The 21,568-nt window shown below is 44.5% G+C and overlaps 1 protein-coding gene across 1 annotated transcript; it reads right to left on the reverse strand.

Annotated features, from left to right (window-relative positions):
* Positions 1 to 13,671: 13,671 nt before the first annotated feature.
* LOC107222938 (heterogeneous nuclear ribonucleoprotein A3 homolog 2-like) lies at positions 13,672 to 19,911 on the reverse strand. The gene is made up of 2 exons (XM_046737969.1): positions 19,617 to 19,911; positions 13,672 to 14,009 (listed from the first exon to the last, which is right to left on the reverse strand). The coding sequence occupies exons 1-2, from the start codon at positions 19,909 to 19,911 to the stop codon at positions 13,672 to 13,674; spliced, it is 633 nt and encodes a 210-aa protein (XP_046593925.1).
* Positions 19,912 to 21,568: the final 1,657 nt, after the last annotated feature.

Below are 21,568 nucleotides of genomic sequence, written 5' to 3' on the forward strand. Positions count from 1 at the left end.
GCGAATGGTCGAGCGGTAGCCGGAGGAATGAAAACTATTTTAAATAGACAATGGACTTTGGCGGTATCTTGAAAGACCCGGTGTGTCGCGTGTTTCTGCGTTAACCGTGGGAAGTCAATTTATCGCAGACTTCCAATTTACAAGGAAAAGTGGTATACTGATTACCAAGGACACCGCAAGGACGACACGGGCGGTATAATATGCTTCGGAATTTGCGAGTGAGAGATGATACCAGACTTATTGTAACCTCTAAGTATGTCCTAATTAGTGTGTGCGTTACGAGTTTCATGCACTTCGAAGTCTTGTTATAGGTAGGTATAACAATCCATTTGTTGCGTACACTTCTCAGGGCAGCTTCACAAATCTCAAGCAGTAATTGCGGCCATACATCAATGAATGCTGGCCTCGGTTTATCGCTTGTATACTTCAACTGTTGAAATTATTTCACCACGATATCTCTTGTCCGATCATGTTTTATCTCCGAATTTCTTTCTCTCGCCCTTAATTATACGAAATGGCTCTTGACTCGGGGATTTTTTGCGCGTACCGTGAAGTCGTTTAGCAATGGGTATTACGAGGACGGACATCTATCCTCCCGGTTTCGTGAGAAAAACGAGACCCTCCGGTACCGCAGGTATTTCCAGTTATGCTAAATCGAAAGCAGCCACATTTTGCTACGGTCAGTGTTTACATGTTATCAATATTAATTGATCAACCTGCAGCCGCTCCGACAAAGCGAACTCAACTTTTCTTTGTCAGCTTTCGACCTTGGTGCTGTTACCAAGTGACGCGATGTCAGCGAGGCTTCCTTAATATTTCACAATGATTGCTCGTCAGTTTGTCGATGGAAAGAAAGAGCGATACACCATCGAACCGATCAACGCGCAAAAATTCATGTTTACACTCGTGTGCATATATACGAGTATACTCAATACGTGTGGCGAATCGAAGTACGAAGAGGATCGTGCAGCCGCCCACCACCACGCGGCACATCGAATTAGCAATAATTCCGGCGGGATTATGGAATGTGATGGCCATTAGGCATTATTGCCCAGCTACTGATTATTAACTTTGATTATACGGCTAAATTCTCATCGCCCTGCTGTTACGCGGTCCCCGATTACCATTCGAATTGTAACGAATAGCTGTATTATGTTAAATTGCTTTTGTATCTTTCGACCGCCTGTAGCTCACCAGCATGTTCGCACAGCTCATGAAGCCTGACTAATAACGTGTGAGTGTCTACCCCTGTGACCTATTGTATGCGCAGAGAGGAAAATCAATTCCGGTCAAGCTTCAACCACGGAGAGAGAAATACCGGAATCTGGTTTCGATCAAAGCCTAGAGGCAGTTGAAACGGAAGTCGATGTCGTGACTCACGATTCGAAGAAAATAAAAATGGCTAGAATAAAAAATTGCTCAATTAATGGTACACTTATTACTGATTTCTCAGGTACGGTAGCGTTCAATCCGCACGCGAAATTCCTGGAAATGCAAAATTGGTACTATTATCTCGTTTTTCGATTCGAGGTACTTCTGAGGGTAAACGGGGACTCATGCCGGGAGGTAAGAGCTGAAATTACCCCGGGATGTATTGAACACGTCCCCGACTCGTGCCTCGGCATTTACGGTTTACGCAGTCCTTTAGTGTTTTTACGCGTCTCTGTATAGTCTACGCAATGTTTGATGACTGATCCCCCTAGTGGCCGACGATCCCTTCACTTTCTGATGGCACGCGATTTAGAGATATCCTCAGTGGGCGATGTCCACAAATTACTGAGTAATCGATCACAAAACGATCAAAAAAACTTGCTCTATTTTCGAAAGTTAGTATAAATCGTGTCTCGTGTCTTGAAAATAGTCCAAAAATTATGACTGAAGGTATTTTTGGCACATCAAACCAAACGAAACTTGTTTACAAACCGAAGGGGTGAGGCTTTTGGACCCCAGTCACAATGGCTTGGAATACCCGACGGGTGTATCGCACGGTACGACCGGGTCGTGGGTCCCGAAAATGCAGCAGGCCCCGAGTCGAAAGAATCCTTGTAATCAATACTGTCTCGAAATTGTCCCCGCGTTAGGATCCGGCTCTGGCGTCTTATGCGTTTACGTTGAGCGTGTGTTGGGCGTACGCACGTGTGTAAATTTATATATAGATTTAGGCATACGTCGTATAGGATTACGTGTGTAAAGGCACCGGGGCCGCCATGTCGGTTGACAGACAGGACAGTCTGGCCGTGTGACGGGGACAATTCGTTACCGCGGCAGAAGCAGCACGCATACTCGAGGAACGGTCACCCATACTTAGGCGGATACTCCGTTCGCTCACCGGGAGTTTTACCCTGTAGCAGGGAGTCGCCGAGGTCCGCCCTTATACCGGTCACAGCGGCTAACGGCGGTAATTAAACAAAACACAAGCTCGATACACCAGAGAATGGTCAGCGATCTTTTCCACTAACAGCGGGAGAACCACCGCCTATTAGTCAATCACGATCCTGGGCCGGTGTCAGGCGCGCGCCTCCGAAAAAGCCGGGAATCTTAAAGGCCCGGAGAAATAAAAGGAGAGGATAAAAGATGTGTACGATTCCTGCCGGCGCTGGAATCGATTATAGCAAATCTGAACGCCGGGTTGTTCCGTGATGCTGATGATGGAGTTTCGCTCGTTCGAATTTACGATCTAGTTTCAGTAGCTCCCTTCTGATCGTTATCCGCGCTTTTATTAATTTGACAGCGATCATAATTGAGGATGCGAGTGAAAGATCGGTTCAACGCGATTGAAATTCCAACCATTCGCTCGATAGACTTACCTCGAATATCCACCCCGTACATGAATAAAAAATTAGCTCACCGATTCGTCGACTTGTTTTTGCAGGAGATCGGTGATTTCGACGACACGTCCGTCTCGTATAAAAATCTCTTTCCATTTACGGTCGTACTAGCAGAATATCCAAAGGACATCTCAACGAACCTCGGCACAGCTGCACGCATCAATCAGAAGATGAAAAACGGACAAAAAATTTCGAAGAAAACGCTAAAGAACTATAAATTTGTATCTACTATGCGACCGTTTGAACTTGGGATGGATAAGGAAGGAGGCATAGCGGGGTGTTGCAGCACGGGGTTGAAAACCTCGCCAAGTCGTTAGGAAGGTTTCCAGTTTCAAAGAAGATATCGAGAGCCTTTCGAAAGGTCGGGTGTCGGCGTCTCGTCCTAGAAAACTGACTATTTTTGCCACCCCAAGCCGAAGCTGCGATCGGTGCCGCCTCTGTTGTACATCCAGCCAAAGAGAGGTGAGGGTATCGACTCTCCCGGTGTTGTCTCTCACTGCGAAAACTTTCGTCAAAACCTTGAGGCGTCGCGACGCTACCGCAACGGTACCGTATGACCCGCAAGGTACATAATTCAAGACCACACGGATATGCGCGGGAGTTTGCACAGCTCGTACCTTCCGTGCAGCTCATGCCGAGGGGAAGACAGGAGACGCGTATGAAAGTATCATGCTCCTGAGCAAACATCAGTTATGTATGTGTACGTGCAAATACAATGCCTACAAGTACGTACATCGTCTAGTCGACTTGGTACGCGTGCAGACGTGCATATAAGGGCGCGTCTAACCAGCTGAAACGCGGCTCCGCTTGCAGGGCACACCGCGATATCGTCAGAAGCCTGCGATCTGCAGGGTGATGTTTAATTCAGCCAGGTTGTACAATATGCTTCCTCAAGAAGTAGCTCACTCAATTTTCTCATCAATTATTCGGACCGTTTACATTCTGGAAGGTCGTAAGGTCTACTCCCACCCTTGCAAGGTCCACCGCCTTCTGCAGTAACGGGCAGAAATAACCGGTCGGGAAAAAATCACCCCTTTAAACATTCACACCGCGCGTCTATTATCGTTCGGAGAATTTCGATCCTGCGGTGAAATGGCACTCTCGAAACCGCCCCGCGGTCCATCTCCAGACTCTTAGACGACTTTTTACTACTCTACTGACCACCGAGGCTTTACTGCACATGTGAAAAGGTTTTTCGCCTGACTTCTGAACGCATTTCTATCAGGGTCGTTCCCTCAGCCGCCGGTCCCTCCCCAGAGAGGAAACGATTCGGAGAAAAATATCCAGTTACGAAATACGAGGGTTGGGTCTTACCCACGAAATATTCCGTTGGAACAACGAAAAGTGCAACTAATAGACGCGGTTACCATTTTGCTAGCGAATAAATTCTCACGGGATGATGCATGCGAATGCAAGCTGCGGAGAAAAAACAGCGCCTCGACAGAAAAAAGTAAGATACGTTACGTAACTTGGCTCTCGCGAATCGTGTACCTGCGAGTCTGGGCAAAAGTTTCGGGTGATATCTGTTGAATGTTTCGTGCAGTGGGAAATCTTGAGTACAATGAAATTGACTTTTCAGTTGTACGTTATTCATCTACCAGCCCCAGAGAGGTGAAACTTTTACCAGTTTTGCGGGCAACTCGAGCCGGGCAGGGACCGTTAGCGCGTAGGCGGGAGGCAAGGGTAGTTTGAGGGACAGGGATTGTGGCAGGTTCTACGAGCCTAGGCAAAGACCCCGGTGGAAGCCGCACAGTGGCCAAGGTGGACCCAAACAATTAGCGATCTGCTCGTAATGGAATGAAATGGCACCTGAATAAATGCGCTCAACAAATACTACCTACCTACCGGAAAGAGCAAATACTTTCAAAGATAATTTTTAGAAGCAACACGCCGAGACGGGTCCGTGCTGCGAGCTGCGGGCTGCCTGCTGCCACTGCCGCTGCACTTGCGCACCGCGTTAACGGTCGCACCTCGGAAGAAAATAAGTCTCCGTTTTTTTCCCGGAAATATTTGTTTGCCCCCCGCCAGCAATGCACTTGACCATTTTTCTCGCGTGTCGTAGGAAAATCCCGTTTCCTCACCATCGACGCCTGTAGGCTCGAACTTCACGCCTGTGTATAATATGAAAGTAGAACGCTTCGAAGCAGCTGCGGTGATTAAATTCAAATGTCGCAACATTCGTTGAGTATGTTGGAACCGCGCGGAAACAAAGGAACGAAGGGCCGCTATATAGGCGCGGGAATTTATCCTATCTTCTTTTTTTTCCCTTTTTTTCAACTATTCCTACCGAAATTCTCTATCCCGATACCCTTCCAAGATCCGAACATTCCCACAGGATATCAAACGCGCGCCGCGACTCTCCCAAACGAGACCGTGAGCTCAAAAAGATTGAGGACCCTGCGGCCCCGGGCCCGTGAGGAACGCCGTGGAAATGTTGAATGAACGGGAATGCAGATCTAACGCTTGTGCATAAGGCTTCTTCGCCCCTGCGAGTTATAAGCGACGAAATAAAAGATGTCGCCGGGAGTCCTTGATTTATGCTGGCAGATGGCTCCGGCCGATATAATAGACGGTATATTTAGTGGGTAATCCTACACCTAACGCGTCGGGGGATGGAGGATGGGTTCGCTACAGGTGCCACGCGATGGGTGCCCATGGGGCCGACCATGGCTATTCAAGTAATATTACCTACTCGGACATCGGAGGTCTGAGCTCAAATTATGGACAGGCGTTGCACCGTAATGATTGTTCCAAATAATGGCCACGATCGCTTCTGATCAGCACGAAGCACCAAGCAGAGAAAAATCCTCTTCAAAACAATCGTGACAAACCTTTAACCGTACGTAATTCGACTGAATTCAGAGTACGTACCGGCTGTTTCTACTCGGTGTAATGTACAACGGAGGTTCGTGTCGTGCAGATTTAATTACCAAACCTAGTTTAATGGACGATTTTTATCCCCTCAACCAGAGGCGGTGCTTCAGAATCTGTTGAGGCACAAATCGAGACTCGTATTACATACCGCAAGGTACTTTTTGTTATAACAATGGGTAGAGGACCGCGAAATAAGGCGAGGGGGATAGGCAGTAAATTTATTTATACTGCCAACTGCGGATACTCGAGACTGTATTACCCATTAACCACTAAATCCAGCGACCATTAGCGTGAATGTTTACGCATTCGCTCGTATTCGGTTGCGCACAATGTGCGCCAGGCCGGTGTTGGCGTCATATTCTTCCGCAGAAATCCGAATATGGGGAAAAATTTTAGTATAGCCCGCACATGGCGAGAATTGCAGGGAAAGCACATGTCGGGCCACATGTTCGTGCACGTTCGGTTGTACGCAGGGGCAGTATATTAATACCTGATCCTTCGTTGGGGCAGGGGGACGGTATGAGGCAACTACTACGTGCATGCAAACTGGTCGCTCGATAACTACTGGTTACATCGGGTGCAGCGGATTTGCAAAGCGTGCCGACCGACGCCGCGCCAAATCACGTTCAGCCCTGGGATTGATGCTAATTTCGCAAATGCTTTGTCTCCGCCCTGGGCTGTCTGGGTTGGAGCAATTCTGAACCTTCCACATACGTACGTGAACCGGTTCGCCGTTCACTTATATGCCAAATTTCCGCTATCCATGCAGAAAGTAACGACTCACCGGACAAGACGAGGATGCTTTTGTCGTTTACTGTCACACCAACTAGCGGAAGGTTTTGCTATGAATATATTGTAACGCAGTTGCGGTCACACCCTTTATACACCCTTACAAGGCTCATGCCGTCGCGATATTCACACTCAGTCTTCATCAATGATTAATCTTTTATTCGCGTGTGTACAGTTGCTGCGACAACCTGTATTATTGTATAAACAGTCAGTCTCGAGACTTGAAAACAAGAAAATCTTCTCAAGATATCAGCTTTTCCACACTTCATTCTTTGTTGTGTGATTTCTTTAGCTCAACGTTTGCTCATTACGCACAGAGGACCCTTTTATTCTATAAGGCCGCAATCTTAGAATGACCTTGATTACAATATGTACGCAGATATCAGAAGTTGTCCGAATTCAGCTCTTTGGGTCTTCTTTGTGGCGATTATATCTTATTGCCGGCTTAACGATAATGCGATGGAAACGAACTTGGGATGTTAACACTTTCCGTAACAATTTTAAAAAAGCGAATTGGAGTATAATGTCGAGGAGATATTTGATTTTCGGGCGATAATCAGATTCAAAAGTACAGTATCAAGTTCTCGAATAGGTATTCGACATTTCCGGATAACAACCTTCCCTTATTCTCGCGCCAGAGGCAATACGTTAATGATGGTATAGGACTGAAGAAGCGTAGGCATGAGCAGGCCTGACTTCGTGACGGCACTTCGGTAGATGGGTGTACAAGTAAAGGGATCGAAATTCAGTGCTTATTGATCACAATCTAGTGATATATGAGGCGGACCCATGTATATATATAGATCCATCCGATTGGTAGAAATTGATAGTAAGAACATGCAACGTAGGTGCAATCCTTATACACGCCGCACGAACGGTACAAAAGCTTAGGATTATTTAAAAGCGAACGGGAAGAATTTCGAGGACCCGATGATCAAGATTACTGGAGGAAAACGCGTCATTTGTAAATTGTACGGGAGAACTGGGGAGACAACGACATAAACAAGCATAGACGGCAAGTTGGCCGTTGAATTTTACGTCCAACTGATCCCCAATTACCGTTCCTATTTATGGCACGCCGATATCTATCTCCATGGTTTCCCATGTATTTTCCAACCCTCACGTTCCGTGTACCTCATCCCTGTTCGACTTGCATCCCCGTCGATCCATGGCGTACCGGGACCTTGGCACCCCCGACAACCTCGACACCGATGCAAGCGCCTATGTTTACGCTCTCTTTAATTGCTCTCCATAAATATCTCCCGACTCGTCTCGCGCTCCTCGCGTGCCCCTGCAACGCTCTCGTCGCTTTTCATGTTTACGACTAACCAATGATACTCCTTTGCCGCCCATAAACTCGACCAGCGTGCCTACTACACTCGTCATCCGTTCCGCCGCCGGAAAGTCCTTCACAGCCTTCCTCCCGGCTCTGCGCGGAACTCCGAGGAACAAGAATTTCAAATTATACCAGCCAGTGATCGACGATGAGAGACAGAGACCGTGGAAAATACTTTCCTCCAGAGCACCGGCTACGGAAGCTGCTAAGTCCGCGGAACGTTACATTTTCTCCAAATTCATCATTCCAACGATTGCATTCGCGATTTTTATGACTAGCAAAAACCGGAGCAACCGTAATGTGTCGAGTTGAGGTAGTCGCGATTCGGGAGTCGCTCAACTTGATGAGGAAATAGTTGTGCTGACAAAAGTGGTCGGTTAATTCAGTAGGCCTGTTTTTTTACCCCGTGTTTATTACGTGTATATAGAATCTAGGCAGAGACCCGAAGAGACTACGCAACGAACATTGTCTTCGAACGGGAAATTACTTCGCCAGATTTATTTGATGGTTGCATAGCCTAGACTGCGGTAAAACAGTACCGACGATGCCTCATACATACGTCTGGTCAAGATATATCAATTTTAGTGGAAACTGCGGCAGTAAAATGTATAAATAAGTTGCAGGGGCATTAAAAGCTCCGGCATAAGTACAGATCACTTTATACATAAAAGATGGAAAACCATAAAGGTTGTTGCCGGACCTAAATCGACGTTGTTGTTTCGGGGACGTCGAAACGGTATATTTTATCGCTAAAAGTGCCCGAACATTGCGCTACCGACGAGTTGAACCGGCCATAAATGGAAAAATACGTCGATATACCTGCAGCTCTTCATCGGCCCCGCGATGATCCCGCGAATTACAGTTGAAAGAAAAAAATGTAATCGTTCTTAGCGAGCAACGGTCGGATCTTATTAACCTGAATTATTGCAGAAGACTTTCCCGTGGTTCGCGGAGCTCAAGGGAATCGATATCTCACGGCTTGCATGTATTCTCGCTGCTGCCCCGAGTGAGGGAGATCGTTATTTATCGAAATCGAAAGAAATGCGCGTGTACGGGGATGGTGCAGACATACTGGTTGTCGCCGAAGATATACAGAAGTGGCGGGGTGATTGGGTTCACTTTACACCAGCGTGGCACCCTCGTGCCGTCACATTACCAACGAGAAAATATCTCCATTGGATTTAAAAATTGGCTACGACGAAATTGGCTTACGACGCGACATGCAAAGCAGGGATCAGTGGGGGAACAACAAGGTAAGCCTCGGGGATCACCAGACATAAAAACCGATGGTGACATGTCACCCGCGCCCATACAATATTATACGCGCTCAAGTGTGTATGGCTAGAACATTCAAAGCACTGCTGAAGTGGTCGACCATTACTGGAAGCACTCATAGTCACCGAGACCCCTGAAAATCGCGATAGAGAAACACGACGCTTTGAATTTCCCGCTGATAGAGAGGGACAATTTGGATCGATCAGCTCCAAGAAAATTCTGAGCGGCTTCTTGCAACTTAATCATCGAGAATTATCATCCCATGTTTTATCAATTAGCTTTTAAGACTGAGCTACCGTGATGTTCCTAGACACCTTACGTAAATCGCGTATCACTGCTATGCAATTACTGCATGGATGTATGGATTATTTATTTCAAACCCACGCGTTCACGACTTGGAATAGTGTGATACGGTATTTATGATTGACTTTGCAAATACTGAGAGAGCCATAAATGTCATTCCGTGTATTCTATTACTCGCATTTATATGTAGCTATAACGGAAAATTACGTCTCGGCCTGGAACTATAAAATTTCGTATAGAAGTTTACTCACGATAAATTGGTCTCGATTCACAGAACACAAACAAAACCGTGCAGGTATGAATATACATGTAGATTGAAAAATGAAATCTCTCTCTCTCCGGAAAATTGTCTGCAGACTACGATAAGGCAGATTATAGAAAATTACCTTTGTACTTAATTTAATCGCCAACTTGAATCCGGTACTTCCTAACTGGGATACAAGGATTTGTTTGAAATGAGACTGTTAACGGGTGAATCAAAAGTCGTTTACCATTATCTTGCGGACGAATATGCTTTGGGGTTAAAATCTGGTTGAATTTTTATCCGTTCACCGAGGGGCGTGAATCTATATGGAACTTAATATCTGGGCTTGTAAGTAAGTGACTTTTACGATGGGCTTCGTGTATATAACGGGTATAATCAGAATTCACGATGAGGGGACAAAGTTTCGAGGGGTTTATGGTTGCCATACAAAGGGTTAGATTTTGTGAATATCTTACCCCCAAGGCTCCCAACGCACCCGACGGTACGCAACGCGTCGAACGAACCAAACACACAAGCAGCAGCGGAGTTACAGAATCCGGTAACAGGTGTGGCGGCTCGAACTTGACACTTTTATTCCGAGTAAATTAACTGAAATTTGAATAAATGTTCAGGCGTCTAATTCCCCGGAGCATGGCACGGCGTCAGATGCTGGAAAAGGGTCGCCGGGCCGCCGGTTCCCGGCATTCACGCAAAGTTCAGACAGGGCAGATTCGTCCGAGCCGTTTTCCTCCCCTGGACTTCCTCGGCACCATCAACGACCGTTTATGCTCATTTCGGGATTCGGTTTACATTTAGTACATGCCAGAAGCCTATTATTTCCGGAAGACTCAAAACACACAGGGGCTGCTGCAGGTGTTGTGTGTACAGTCGACCGACTCTCATTTACATTTCTATGGTGTGAAAAATCGAAAGGTATATAATTTTCGGCAAACAGTTATTACCAAAGTACATACGACTTTAACACTTATACTATGTGTTTATTTTTTTCGGTCGCGTGATGACAGGTGGACGAATTCAATACAAATACACAAAATTACTGTTTATTATATTAACCGTATACTTATAAAGAGCCTTTCGTCGGACACGATCGGCACGTGAGCGATAATTTCTCGTTCTTTGGATCGATGAGGAGAACACGTTTCAGCTTTCCGATCACCGTGGACACGCAGGGATTCAGTGCGCAGGGTGCCATGACTGATAGAATTTTTACCAACAATCTATTTATAAAGCCAAATTGACCGACCCCGGTTCATCGGCATCACCTGCAGCCAAATTGGTAAAGTGAACTCAAGAGTGGTCCACGTGTATATAATGCACCTATAGCGACGAAAGTCTTTAAAAAATGAATACCATTATAAATCATCGGTGATAAGAGATCGGGTCCCTAATGTGAGGACATCACCGCACACACCGCGCGATCTCTTAGTTTCTTCTCGGATCCCTTCGCGTATCTTGGTTTCTCCTTCCCCCCCCCCCCCCCCTATCTCTCTCTTTCTTGCTCTTTCTCTCTCTCTCTCTCTCCCTCTACTCGTCTCTCGCTAGGGGATCCGGCGCTTTCCCTCTCTCTCTCTCCGCTCCTCTCACCCCACAGTGCCGGGTTTCCTGAGACGGCGGCTATCCACGCGGCGATCAGATAAAAACACGAGGCTCGCTTTGGTTTGTCACCATCGGCGAGGGGCGCGAAAGGGGGGGAGGAAGAGGATTTATAGGACTTGTCTGAGAGGAAATCAAGACTCGGCGTTGCCAGACCTGCCCTCTCGGGGAACCCAATTAATTTGGACGACAGACCCAAAAGATTCCGCCTCTGCTTGCTCGCCCAGTCTTGCCTTATTCTTCGTTTATTTTCAACACAAATTGAGGATCTTATAGGAACAACGACGCCACGCCACGCTAACCCGCGTGAAGCCTCTTGGTCAATCTGTTACCGATCTCGCTAAGACCCGTACCGATCGCCCTCCGCCCAACTGTCCGCTCTCTATAATAATACACCTTCTTCCGCCTCTGCAGAAGTCGGACGATCGACAATGAATCGTTGCATCCTGCCGAATAATCAAAATGAATTTGAATCGGCGGTGGTGTAGGTTGAAAAGTTTTACGTAGATCAATTTTATTTCGTTATTCACCTTGCATTTGAATTTCATGTGAATGTACTGAAATAAGTGGCTTCACTTTCTTCGAATTAGTCCATGAGAAATATGGTAGAAATACTCAAGAAATTTTTAATTAATAACGAAAATCGTAAGCTAATACAACTATACACAGAAAACCGCACAGTAATGACAGGTGCGAATCAAGTTGTTCATTATTCACGCAGCTAACGGTTCAAAACTGAAGTCTGTCGAATACTCGATTTCATCTGAGTTTATCTGAGTTGGCCGAGTGACTTTTTTTGTAATTTAAAAACTCGGGGGAAATTATTTTCCCCAACTAAATACGAATCTTTATTCTCTCTCACTGCGGGCACTGTAAAATGTAGAGTACCCAAATCGAATTACAACTGCAGTGTTCGAATTATCCTGAAGGTTATTATTGTATGTACTCAAGCATCGAAAAATCGGAAAAAGAAAAGAAAATTCCATTTTATGTGCAGCAAAATTAGGGGATGGTATGGATTCATTTATATCAATTATAAAAGTGCCGCAGTTGATTTTCCATCGACGTGTTGTAGCAATGTCAATGACGAATACGCTCAGTTGTGTTTGGAAATCGAAGTAGTGAACTCACAGCTCAAGATCGACATGTAAACATACACAACAGACACGCCCAACGGTTGTGTGCTCTACCTTGTAAATCATCGCTCGCAGCGTTCGTTGCGATCTAGTGATAAACAAAAGTCGCTTAATGTTCGTACTCAAAGGTGAATGAGTTCTTCGTCTAAGCAGTCACTACAGCGCAGTGTCGTGGTTGTCCAAGTGAAACTCTCTGCTTCCCTCTGGCAAAAACATTCCAGAATGGAAAAGATCGCAGAAAACACGTTCTTGGTATTTTCGTAAATGACATGGGTGGCCTTTGTTTAGTTTAACAAAATATTCCCCGAAAGTGAGTAAGCGAACGGGTTTGTGTGTACATGTTTCAGTCTGTTAATAGTTTTACTTTGCGCGTCGCGTTCATTTGTTCCCTTAGTGACGGTTCAGTGTTCAGTGACTGTGCCTTTCATCTCAGAGACATCGACAACAGACAGGGCAGGAAATTTTGATCACCACAAACTTCAAGGTAATTAATTTGTACGCAGATAATCAATTTTTAGTAGTGTAACATGTATTTGCGTCTCTGGAAGTGGGCCAAGTGGGTGCCCTAGTCGAAATCGACCGGAGAACCTCCTTAAAGCCTCATGCCAATTAGTTTGCGACATAATTAGGATGCGAATCCCATTATGACTTCCAAAATTGCCTCGATAGTTATCACCCGTTTAAGCAAGTGTAGATTTATAACCGTTACTTTTATATATTATTTTTTTTTTTTCGTCCTATTCATTCATGCAGAAAATGACATCTTTGAGCAATGTGTGTGGAACATTAGTGATCTGAAGAAAGAAATATGAGTGACCTGAAGTCACGTTGTCTCTGCGGCAAAACGATAATCGGTGAATCAAACGGAAAAACCCATGATGACATTTTTAATTTGGATCGCATTAAACGTAAGGACAAATCTACCGCTTAAGGTGGCCGCAATTAGTGTTTCTCTATTCAGGTGAAGAAATGACGGTAAATAAAAAAATTCTTGATAGAAAAATATGTTTCTTTTCTTTATTAAAAAATTACAATTCTCTTGATAAATACTGTCAATTCTATTAGAGTATACATCTATTTTCAGTGGAATTCAAACATGAATATTTCGTTTTGATCTCCAACAATTACGTTCGAGTAGGTACACATACGTTAAAAAATTTTCAGTCAGCAGTGATAATTTTGCCAAGTCAGATTAAGCACACATAAAGTGGGTCACTCATTCTGCGTAAACTGTGTACGATACTCTGATGGTTAGAACGTTAGGTCGCGCAATTACTTCCTGAATCCAATGCCCACTCCGAAGGAGTTTGCGCTACTGGTTGAACCACCCACACCGAAACCGCCACCACCGTATCCTGGATATCCACCGTATCCTCCGCCCGGGTATCCTCCGTATCCTCCGCCTGGGTATCCTCCGTATCCTCCACCTGGGTATCCTCCGTATCCTCCGCCTGGGTATCCTCCGTATCCACCGTATGGATATCCTCCGTATCCACCTGGATACCGTTCATATCCGCCACCATATCCACCTGAGAAGCTTTCAGCTTGAGAAGCACTGAATCCTATTCCTCCGCGAAGGCGATGAGGGGAACGAGCAACACGTTCAAGCGCTTAAATCCATAAAAATATGAGATCAACTATCCATGCATAATTGCGAAAATATTGCATTCTTTTCGGGACAAAAATAGGGTATATCGATATAATTATTTATACGTACCACCTGGCATAGCTGAGGCAGCCACGATCAGAACAGATATTAATACGATTTTAAGCATTGCGTTAAGCTTCCTTGACTTCCTTGACTCTTTCAACTGATGTGTTTGCTTTAACTAATGCCTTCGTCGATCGAGAAGAATGCTTTTATACGCTATCGCCAGTAAGCGTCACCGCCAACCCCGCAGTTTCACCAACTCTTGGCGATCAAAGAGGGACTGATTTACAGTGAATAGTGGCACAGGCAATTACATAAATGCGTGAAGTTCGGTCTCTAATCGGTATTTGAGCACCTGTTTTGTAACGTTACCAACTGCGCTGAGGCTAACCGCTAATTAGTATGTGACATCGGGAAATTCTTCTGGGGAATAAACAAATCTTAAGAAAGTAGGGGCTTACCCAGTTTCAAAATGAAGTTGGAATCACTAAAGCTGATGTGCAAGTTCTTTCGATCTGACGATAGCACGATAACCACGTGTCAACAAGTAATTATTGTGAGTCATTTTACTAGAGTAGATTATCAGTGAATTTCATTCGACGCAACTACAGTGGATTAACATGTCGGACGTAAAATAGATGACTGATTTCGCAAGTGCAACGTCCGCGGATGGGACGCCCTTACCCGTATGTATATTTACTTGCGGCTTTCGACGCGACTTCAAGAGAGAGTTTGAATTTCCAGCTGAAATTATTCACATTTGAACACAGGGAGTATAACGAGTCAAGTTATTACGCAGCTTCATCGAACAGGTCAGCCAACAAATTGATAGAGAAAATGAAAAAAGTCGTAATTAAAAATTTTTCCATGTCAAATAAAAAAATAAAATAGATTAGTATTGAACGCCGGAGTCGTAGATGAGATTAATCACTGGCAGTCAATCCGTGGTACGTATTGATTGCATTACGTGCACACGGTTCTCGTTCTTTGAAAATACATCCATAAACATGTTTCGTGCTCGCGTCACGTATGATCGCCCCAAGCGTTACTTTTACCTCCTACTGTTTGGTTCGATTGGAAAAAGAATTAGTATATAATAATTGTGGGCAAACAAGCTCATGTCTCGTAAATAAACAAGCCCGGCATAGTTAATCACATAACTGTATTCGTAGGAGGTGATTATCACGATGATGGTGATGATTACACCCATGGCAAAGTCGCGAGGACGGATGGTAGGTACGGCGCTAACTTTGAACCGTTGTGACTCGTGGCTGGAATATAACATGCAAATACGTGAAGGCAATATTTATGAAATTTTAAGTCACTACACACTGCAGGCGCGCGTTGTAGTGAATGACAAGGCGATATTTTAGTCCCTTTGTGAAAACGATTCCAGCACCTTTGGCGGAAGCGTGGGTGAATATTAACGCGGGGGTGAATCTGAATAATTCAGAGCAGCCGTGCATTTGGGGAAACTCTAAATAATGTCAGCCGTGAAAGTGTGTATTGCCCTCCGACTTCACGCGTGCTCATTTTGTTTGTTAAAACAAATGCCGGCGGATGTGTATACCTATAACACCTTGCACGTCACACGTCGCACGCGTCCTCCCTTAAAGGTTTTCCCTATCTCACCCTCCACATCGAATTTCTACACTACTATATACCAACCTTGAGATTTTCTCAAAACTCAAAAACAATTTGGTTCTCCTTAATATTAAAACCTTCACTGAAATATGAGACAGGTAGCATCAAACTTGAGTTTGTCAAATGCAAGCATATTTTTAAAATAGCTTCACTTCCTCGCTCCGGGAAAATTTGTTCAAACGTATATCACATTCGTTTCTACTATTGCGAATGTTCCGCACGAAGTTGGGGCGGATTTTTGTAAAAATCCTCGTGTGTTGCAGCGCCAAAGTTCAACATTTTGACTCAGAGATCCAAGGACGCGCGTCGTTGAGAAAGGTCTGTTCTTAAATTCTTCATCACTACACCTCCCCGCGGAGCAAACATTCGTCGCTGCTCTTTAGGACAAAGTTACCGCGTACAAATTGCTCAGTAATTATCAATTAGCTCAGAGCTACAGCCGATGTCACGATCTTGATCGAACGATAAAGCAACCCAGTTCGCTCGTTGAATGAGATGAGAAAAAATACCGGTACATAATGTATACACTATGTGCTCGCATTATGTGACCCCGACGATCCTGTCGTGGTTGAAACGATACCGTCGCCGTCCTCTACCGAGGTAATTAAGTTGGCGTACGCCATCTGCTGCAGGAGTACACGTATAACGTAAGGCAAAGGTTACTTTTCCGCAATCATGCAAATTCCAAATTGATTCTGCCACGTTGTACAGCCCCAGGGTGCCCGACGATACCCGGAGCTCCAAGAACCAGGAACACCCGGCTTTCCAAAAGACGGCTTGAGGCTTACTGGGGTCCCAATTAACTCCGGCGACTTGCCAACGTCCTGAGCCGATCGATACCCGATCGAATGCACAACTCCGCATGTCGGGAACGTTGTTCCCTTTGTTCAGGGCTTAACATCCCAGACTCTGCGGCGTGAATTAAAGATATGAAAGCTCTCCGTTGTTGCTTGCATTCTATCGTTCTACCGGCACCGTGAAAGGGAAAAAAAGAGATCGTGAAAAAAAGAAAAAAAAAATAGTTCCAGTTGAAACAAAGCGCTGGGCTGGCGGGCCTTGGAATGAATCGAAAGTCGCGTGCCGTTCTGATAGTGCGACCCTCCAGCCTGGCTCCGCGTTACCCGGTCTAGCTTTTTTCTGCTCATTCCCCACGGCTCCAGTACCTCCCACTAAACCCCCGTCCAACTCCCGCGATAACGCTGCCATGTTGGCTCTTAACCCCGTTACAAACATCCGCTAGCATTCCGGGCTCTCTGTTTTTTGAAAATTATAACTGCGATGGGCTTATGTACGATTTGCGGTAAGGGTGGCTTCTTGCCGCTGGTTGTTAATCGATTCTACGTTGAATCGGAGTCGCAATGGAAGCGGAATGAGTACACTGTTTGTATATTTGCGGTCTCGATGAAAGTCTACACCGTTTTGAGTAAGATTCAACGCCACAGCTACAGGCGTAAATTCTTCCCTTTTTGATACCTAACGATGATGAAATCAACACCAAAATTGTGGGAACTTTTGGAAAATATTTTCGTTGGCACATTTAATACCGCCTTACTAACAGTGTACCAGTATACAAGAATCATGTGTGTAATTTCATCGATGTACTATAATGCAATCATGTTGTCCTATTCTCGTACGTGTATGAAAAATAGAAAAATACAGTAATTGGGTCGTATTTCTGTATCGTCGTCAAAAAATATAATTGCGGATGTTTGTACAATCGGAAACTGAGGATCACTGATTTTGTAACATGTCGATATACTTTTCAGGCTGACGTTATATTCCTGTAATTTTTCATCTGCTGTATTTGCTTCAATTTTCGTTTACTCGCAAAGAGAAAAAATAATATCGCGTTATTTTCAACTCTTCTACTTTCTACGTACGTTAAATATTTCTCATACGAAGGGCCAATTCAACAAACCCGTTTCATTTGCGTTCATTGAATTTCCGTCATTGAGTTGCCGTCGCGTCGTCTCAATTTTGAACGGAAATGGAAAACTGCGATCAACTGGAAGTTTTACCAGTTGATCAATTCGAGGCTAGCGCGTTAACAGCAGCGACCGTAGAAACAACAGCTCGTACACACGTGAACCGGGGGTGTGATGGCGATGCGTAGAGTCGACGGGTCAGCGTTTGGGGGCATCGCGAGCGTCGGCGAAGCGTCGGGGCGCCGCCGTTGACGGGGTGAGGGTTAAGCGCGCTGAGCGTTACGAGAATGCGAGCCCCTGGCGGGTGATAAATATTCAGAACGAGGTGCGGACACGCCACGCTATCAACACCGCGTGAGCTAATATACCCTGTTGCAGGTCGAGGGGAGGGGAGGGAGGCTTGTTATCGAGGCGTGCCTGTCTCCAAAAAAATTTACTGACCCCCCCCGTTTGATAACGCGATAAACATCCGAGGATTCGTCACTCCGCGAAATTATTCAAATGCTTCCTTTTAGCGCGACGTTGTTTCATTTTTGTGGCTTGCTATCGTACCTGTACGTTATATCGTACTCTACAGGTATTGCACGCTCTGATTTTACTGAGAAAAACTTTGCTGATTTGCATCGTCTTTGAAAAATACTTATTACAGAGTAAAGGTTTTTTTTAAACCAATTGTACTATCTTGCCTTTGATGCCTCGATCGTCGGACCGATTTTTTACTTTCATTTCAGGGGACAGGTATTATGGATATTTATTAGAAAAAACTAGTGACGAATTATTAAATAGATTGCCCAGGTGTTCGAATTATCGAATCTTAATGAATTTGTATTATAGCTAATATTGCGTGATGACTCAAACTCGTCAGTTTATGTCTCAAGGCACATTTTGAGTAGGAAAATACTTTAACCGTCAGAAAACTGTATATTGAGCGTGAAGTAATTTCGGCGACACAATCAACGTGATCAATGGGCAGATTTCGAGCTACTGAAAAAAAATATGAATCTTTTACGCAAAGGGTTTCGTGCCAGTTAATCTCGATAACTGTCGGGTGCTAATTGCGGGTTGAAATATGACTTCACCCGGAATCAAACTGCGCACCTAAAAGTGGCGGTGTTGTTAAATGGACAGAAAAATTGAAACATATCCATATCACGTGGGAAAATTTTTATTACCACCAGTATCGCTACACCCTTTCAATTTTTGCGGTATCCACGTGAGTAACGCCTTCCTGAAACGAGTACAAATTCGTTGACCAAGGTATAAATTTACTTCCGATATGTTTGCACAGGACTTTTGAGCCTAGGTAACGCGGTTATTTAACTACGGGGTGTCCTAGGTCTGCGGCGAGAGTCTTGCCGGTAGTGTGTTTGTGGTTCGGTTGACAGGGTCCGCCGCCGAAATTCAGGTACAAATTAAAACATTCTATTTACTGAGTTGAAATGTTTACCAGCTACTAATGGAATGTCCTTCAGTTTACAAATATTTATACTATACTTCTGACCGACTTTTAATACTGCCAAGCGTGGCTCGCTCTATACCGTCGTACAGTGCACACATTTTGCAAACTGAACGGAAAAACCCACGATGCCATTTTTAATTTGCATCGCATTAAATGAACGGACAAATCTACCGCTTAAGATGGTCGCAATTAATGTTGTTCCATTCAGGCAACGAAATTAATGTGAATAGGAAGGTTCTCGATAAAAGAAATATACTTCTCTTTATTGAAAAATTACAGGTCATCATCGAAAAATACTGTCAAGTCTATTAGATTATACATCTATTCTAAGTGATATACATTCATTCTCACGATGCATCGGAATTTGAACATGAATATTTCGTTTTGATCCCCAGCTGTTACGTTCAAGTAGGTACACATATGTAGTTATGTACACATTTATAAAAACATTTTCAGCTATAATCTTGCCAAGTCAGATTAAGCACACATAAAGTGAGCCACTCACACCGATGGCTAGAACGTTGGGTCGCGCAATTACTTTTTGAATTCAATGCCCACGCCGAAGGATTTTGCACTACTGGATGAACCATCCACACCGGCGCCGCGACCACCGTGTCCTGGATATCCACCGTATCCTCCGCCTGGGTATCCTCCGTATCCTCCGCCTGGGTATCCTCCGTATCCTCCGCCTGGGTATCCTCGGTATCCTCCACCTGGGTATCCTCCGTATCCTCCGCCTGGGTATCCTCCGTATCTTCCGCCTGGGTATCCTCCGTATCCACCGTCTGGAGATCCTCCGTATGGACCTGGATACCGTTCATATCCGCCACCATATCCACCTGAGAAGCTTTCAGCTTGAGAACCACTGAATTCTATTCCTCCATGAAGGCGATGAGGGGAACGAGCAACACGTTCAAGCGCTTAAATCCATAAAAATATGAGATCAACTATCCATGCATAATTGCGAAAATATTGCATTCTTTTCGGGACAAAAATAGGGTATATCGATATAATTATTTATACGTACCACCTGGCATAGCTGAGGCAGCCACGATCAGAACAGATATTAATACGATTTTAAGCATTGCGTTAAGCTTCCTTGACTTCCTTGACTCTTTCAACTGATGTGTTTGCTTTAACTAATGCCTTCGTCGAACGAGAAGAATGCCTTTATACGCTGTCGCCAGTAAGCGTCACCGCCTACCCCGCAGCTTCACCAACTCCTGGCGATCAAAGAGGGACTGATTTACAGTGAATAGTGGCACGGGCAATTACATAAATGCGTAAAGTCCGGTCTCTAATTTGTATTTGAGCACCTTTTTCGTAGCATGACCGACTGCGCTGCGGCTACCTATCAATTAGTATGTAACATCGGAAAATTCTTCTGGGAAATAACCAAATTTCAAGAAAGTAGGGGATTTACCCAGTTTCAAAATGAAGTTGGAATCACTGAAGCTGACGTGCTGGTTCTCACGATCTGACGACAGCATCAATAACCACCTCCCAATAAGTGATCAGTGCTAGTCACTTTACGGAAATAGATTATTGGTGAATTTTATTCGACACAACTGAATGAGCTCGCAGTTGATAACGCGATAAACATCCGAAGATTCGTCACTCCATAAAATTATTCAAATGCTTCCTTTTAGTGCGACGTTGTTTCATTTTCGTGGCTTGCTATCGTATCTGCACGTTATATCGTACTTTACAGGTATTGCACGCTCTGATTTTACTGAGAAAAACTATGCTGATTTGCGTCATCCTCGAAAAATATTTGTTGCAATGTAAAATTACCAAAGTACTCGTAATTTCTAACCTTCGATGCCATGATCATCAAACCGATTTTTTACTTCAATTTAAAAGGATAGATATTTTGGATGGTTATTAGAAAAACCTCGTGACAAATTATCGAATGGATTGCCCAATTTTTATACGTGTGCTTACGATGAAATGAAATAAGGAGATATTTCGATGCCCTGCCTAAGTTCTTCCTTAAAAAAGAAAACGAACGAAGAAGAAACAAATTTTTCTGTTCTGACGATATTAGACCAAAAAACTATTTCTTTTTTAATTTTTTCTTTTCACCCTTTTCTATAACACTGTTCAAGCTCAAATTCTCCGGCGATATCTTATCTTGATGGCTTGCACAATAACAAAGAAGTGTAAGGTTGCACAAAGATCGTCTACAACCGACTTCAATTTATTAATTATGGAGGTATTTAAAGCCTTGTTATCGTAATGGGCTTCGCAATAAAAAGCATAATGCGAGTCGAGCCTTTAGGTGAGCTTGTCACGTGAGAAGATAATGGCCATGTGGTGCCTACGAGTCGCTCGATACGAAAACATTACTCAGCCCGATTCCAAGCACGCTTATACGCTTCTCATTTCTGCTAAAGTTTCATTTTCGTCATTAATATTTCTTCTCTTAACGATGAGGGAATCACCCGGATCACCTAACGTCTTGCAACTAATGTCAATCTCCGGCTACGA

This window comes from Neodiprion lecontei, chromosome 4 (genome assembly GCF_021901455.1).
Source record: "Neodiprion lecontei isolate iyNeoLeco1 chromosome 4, iyNeoLeco1.1, whole genome shotgun sequence".
NCBI lineage: Eukaryota > Metazoa > Arthropoda > Insecta > Hymenoptera > Diprionidae > Neodiprion > Neodiprion lecontei.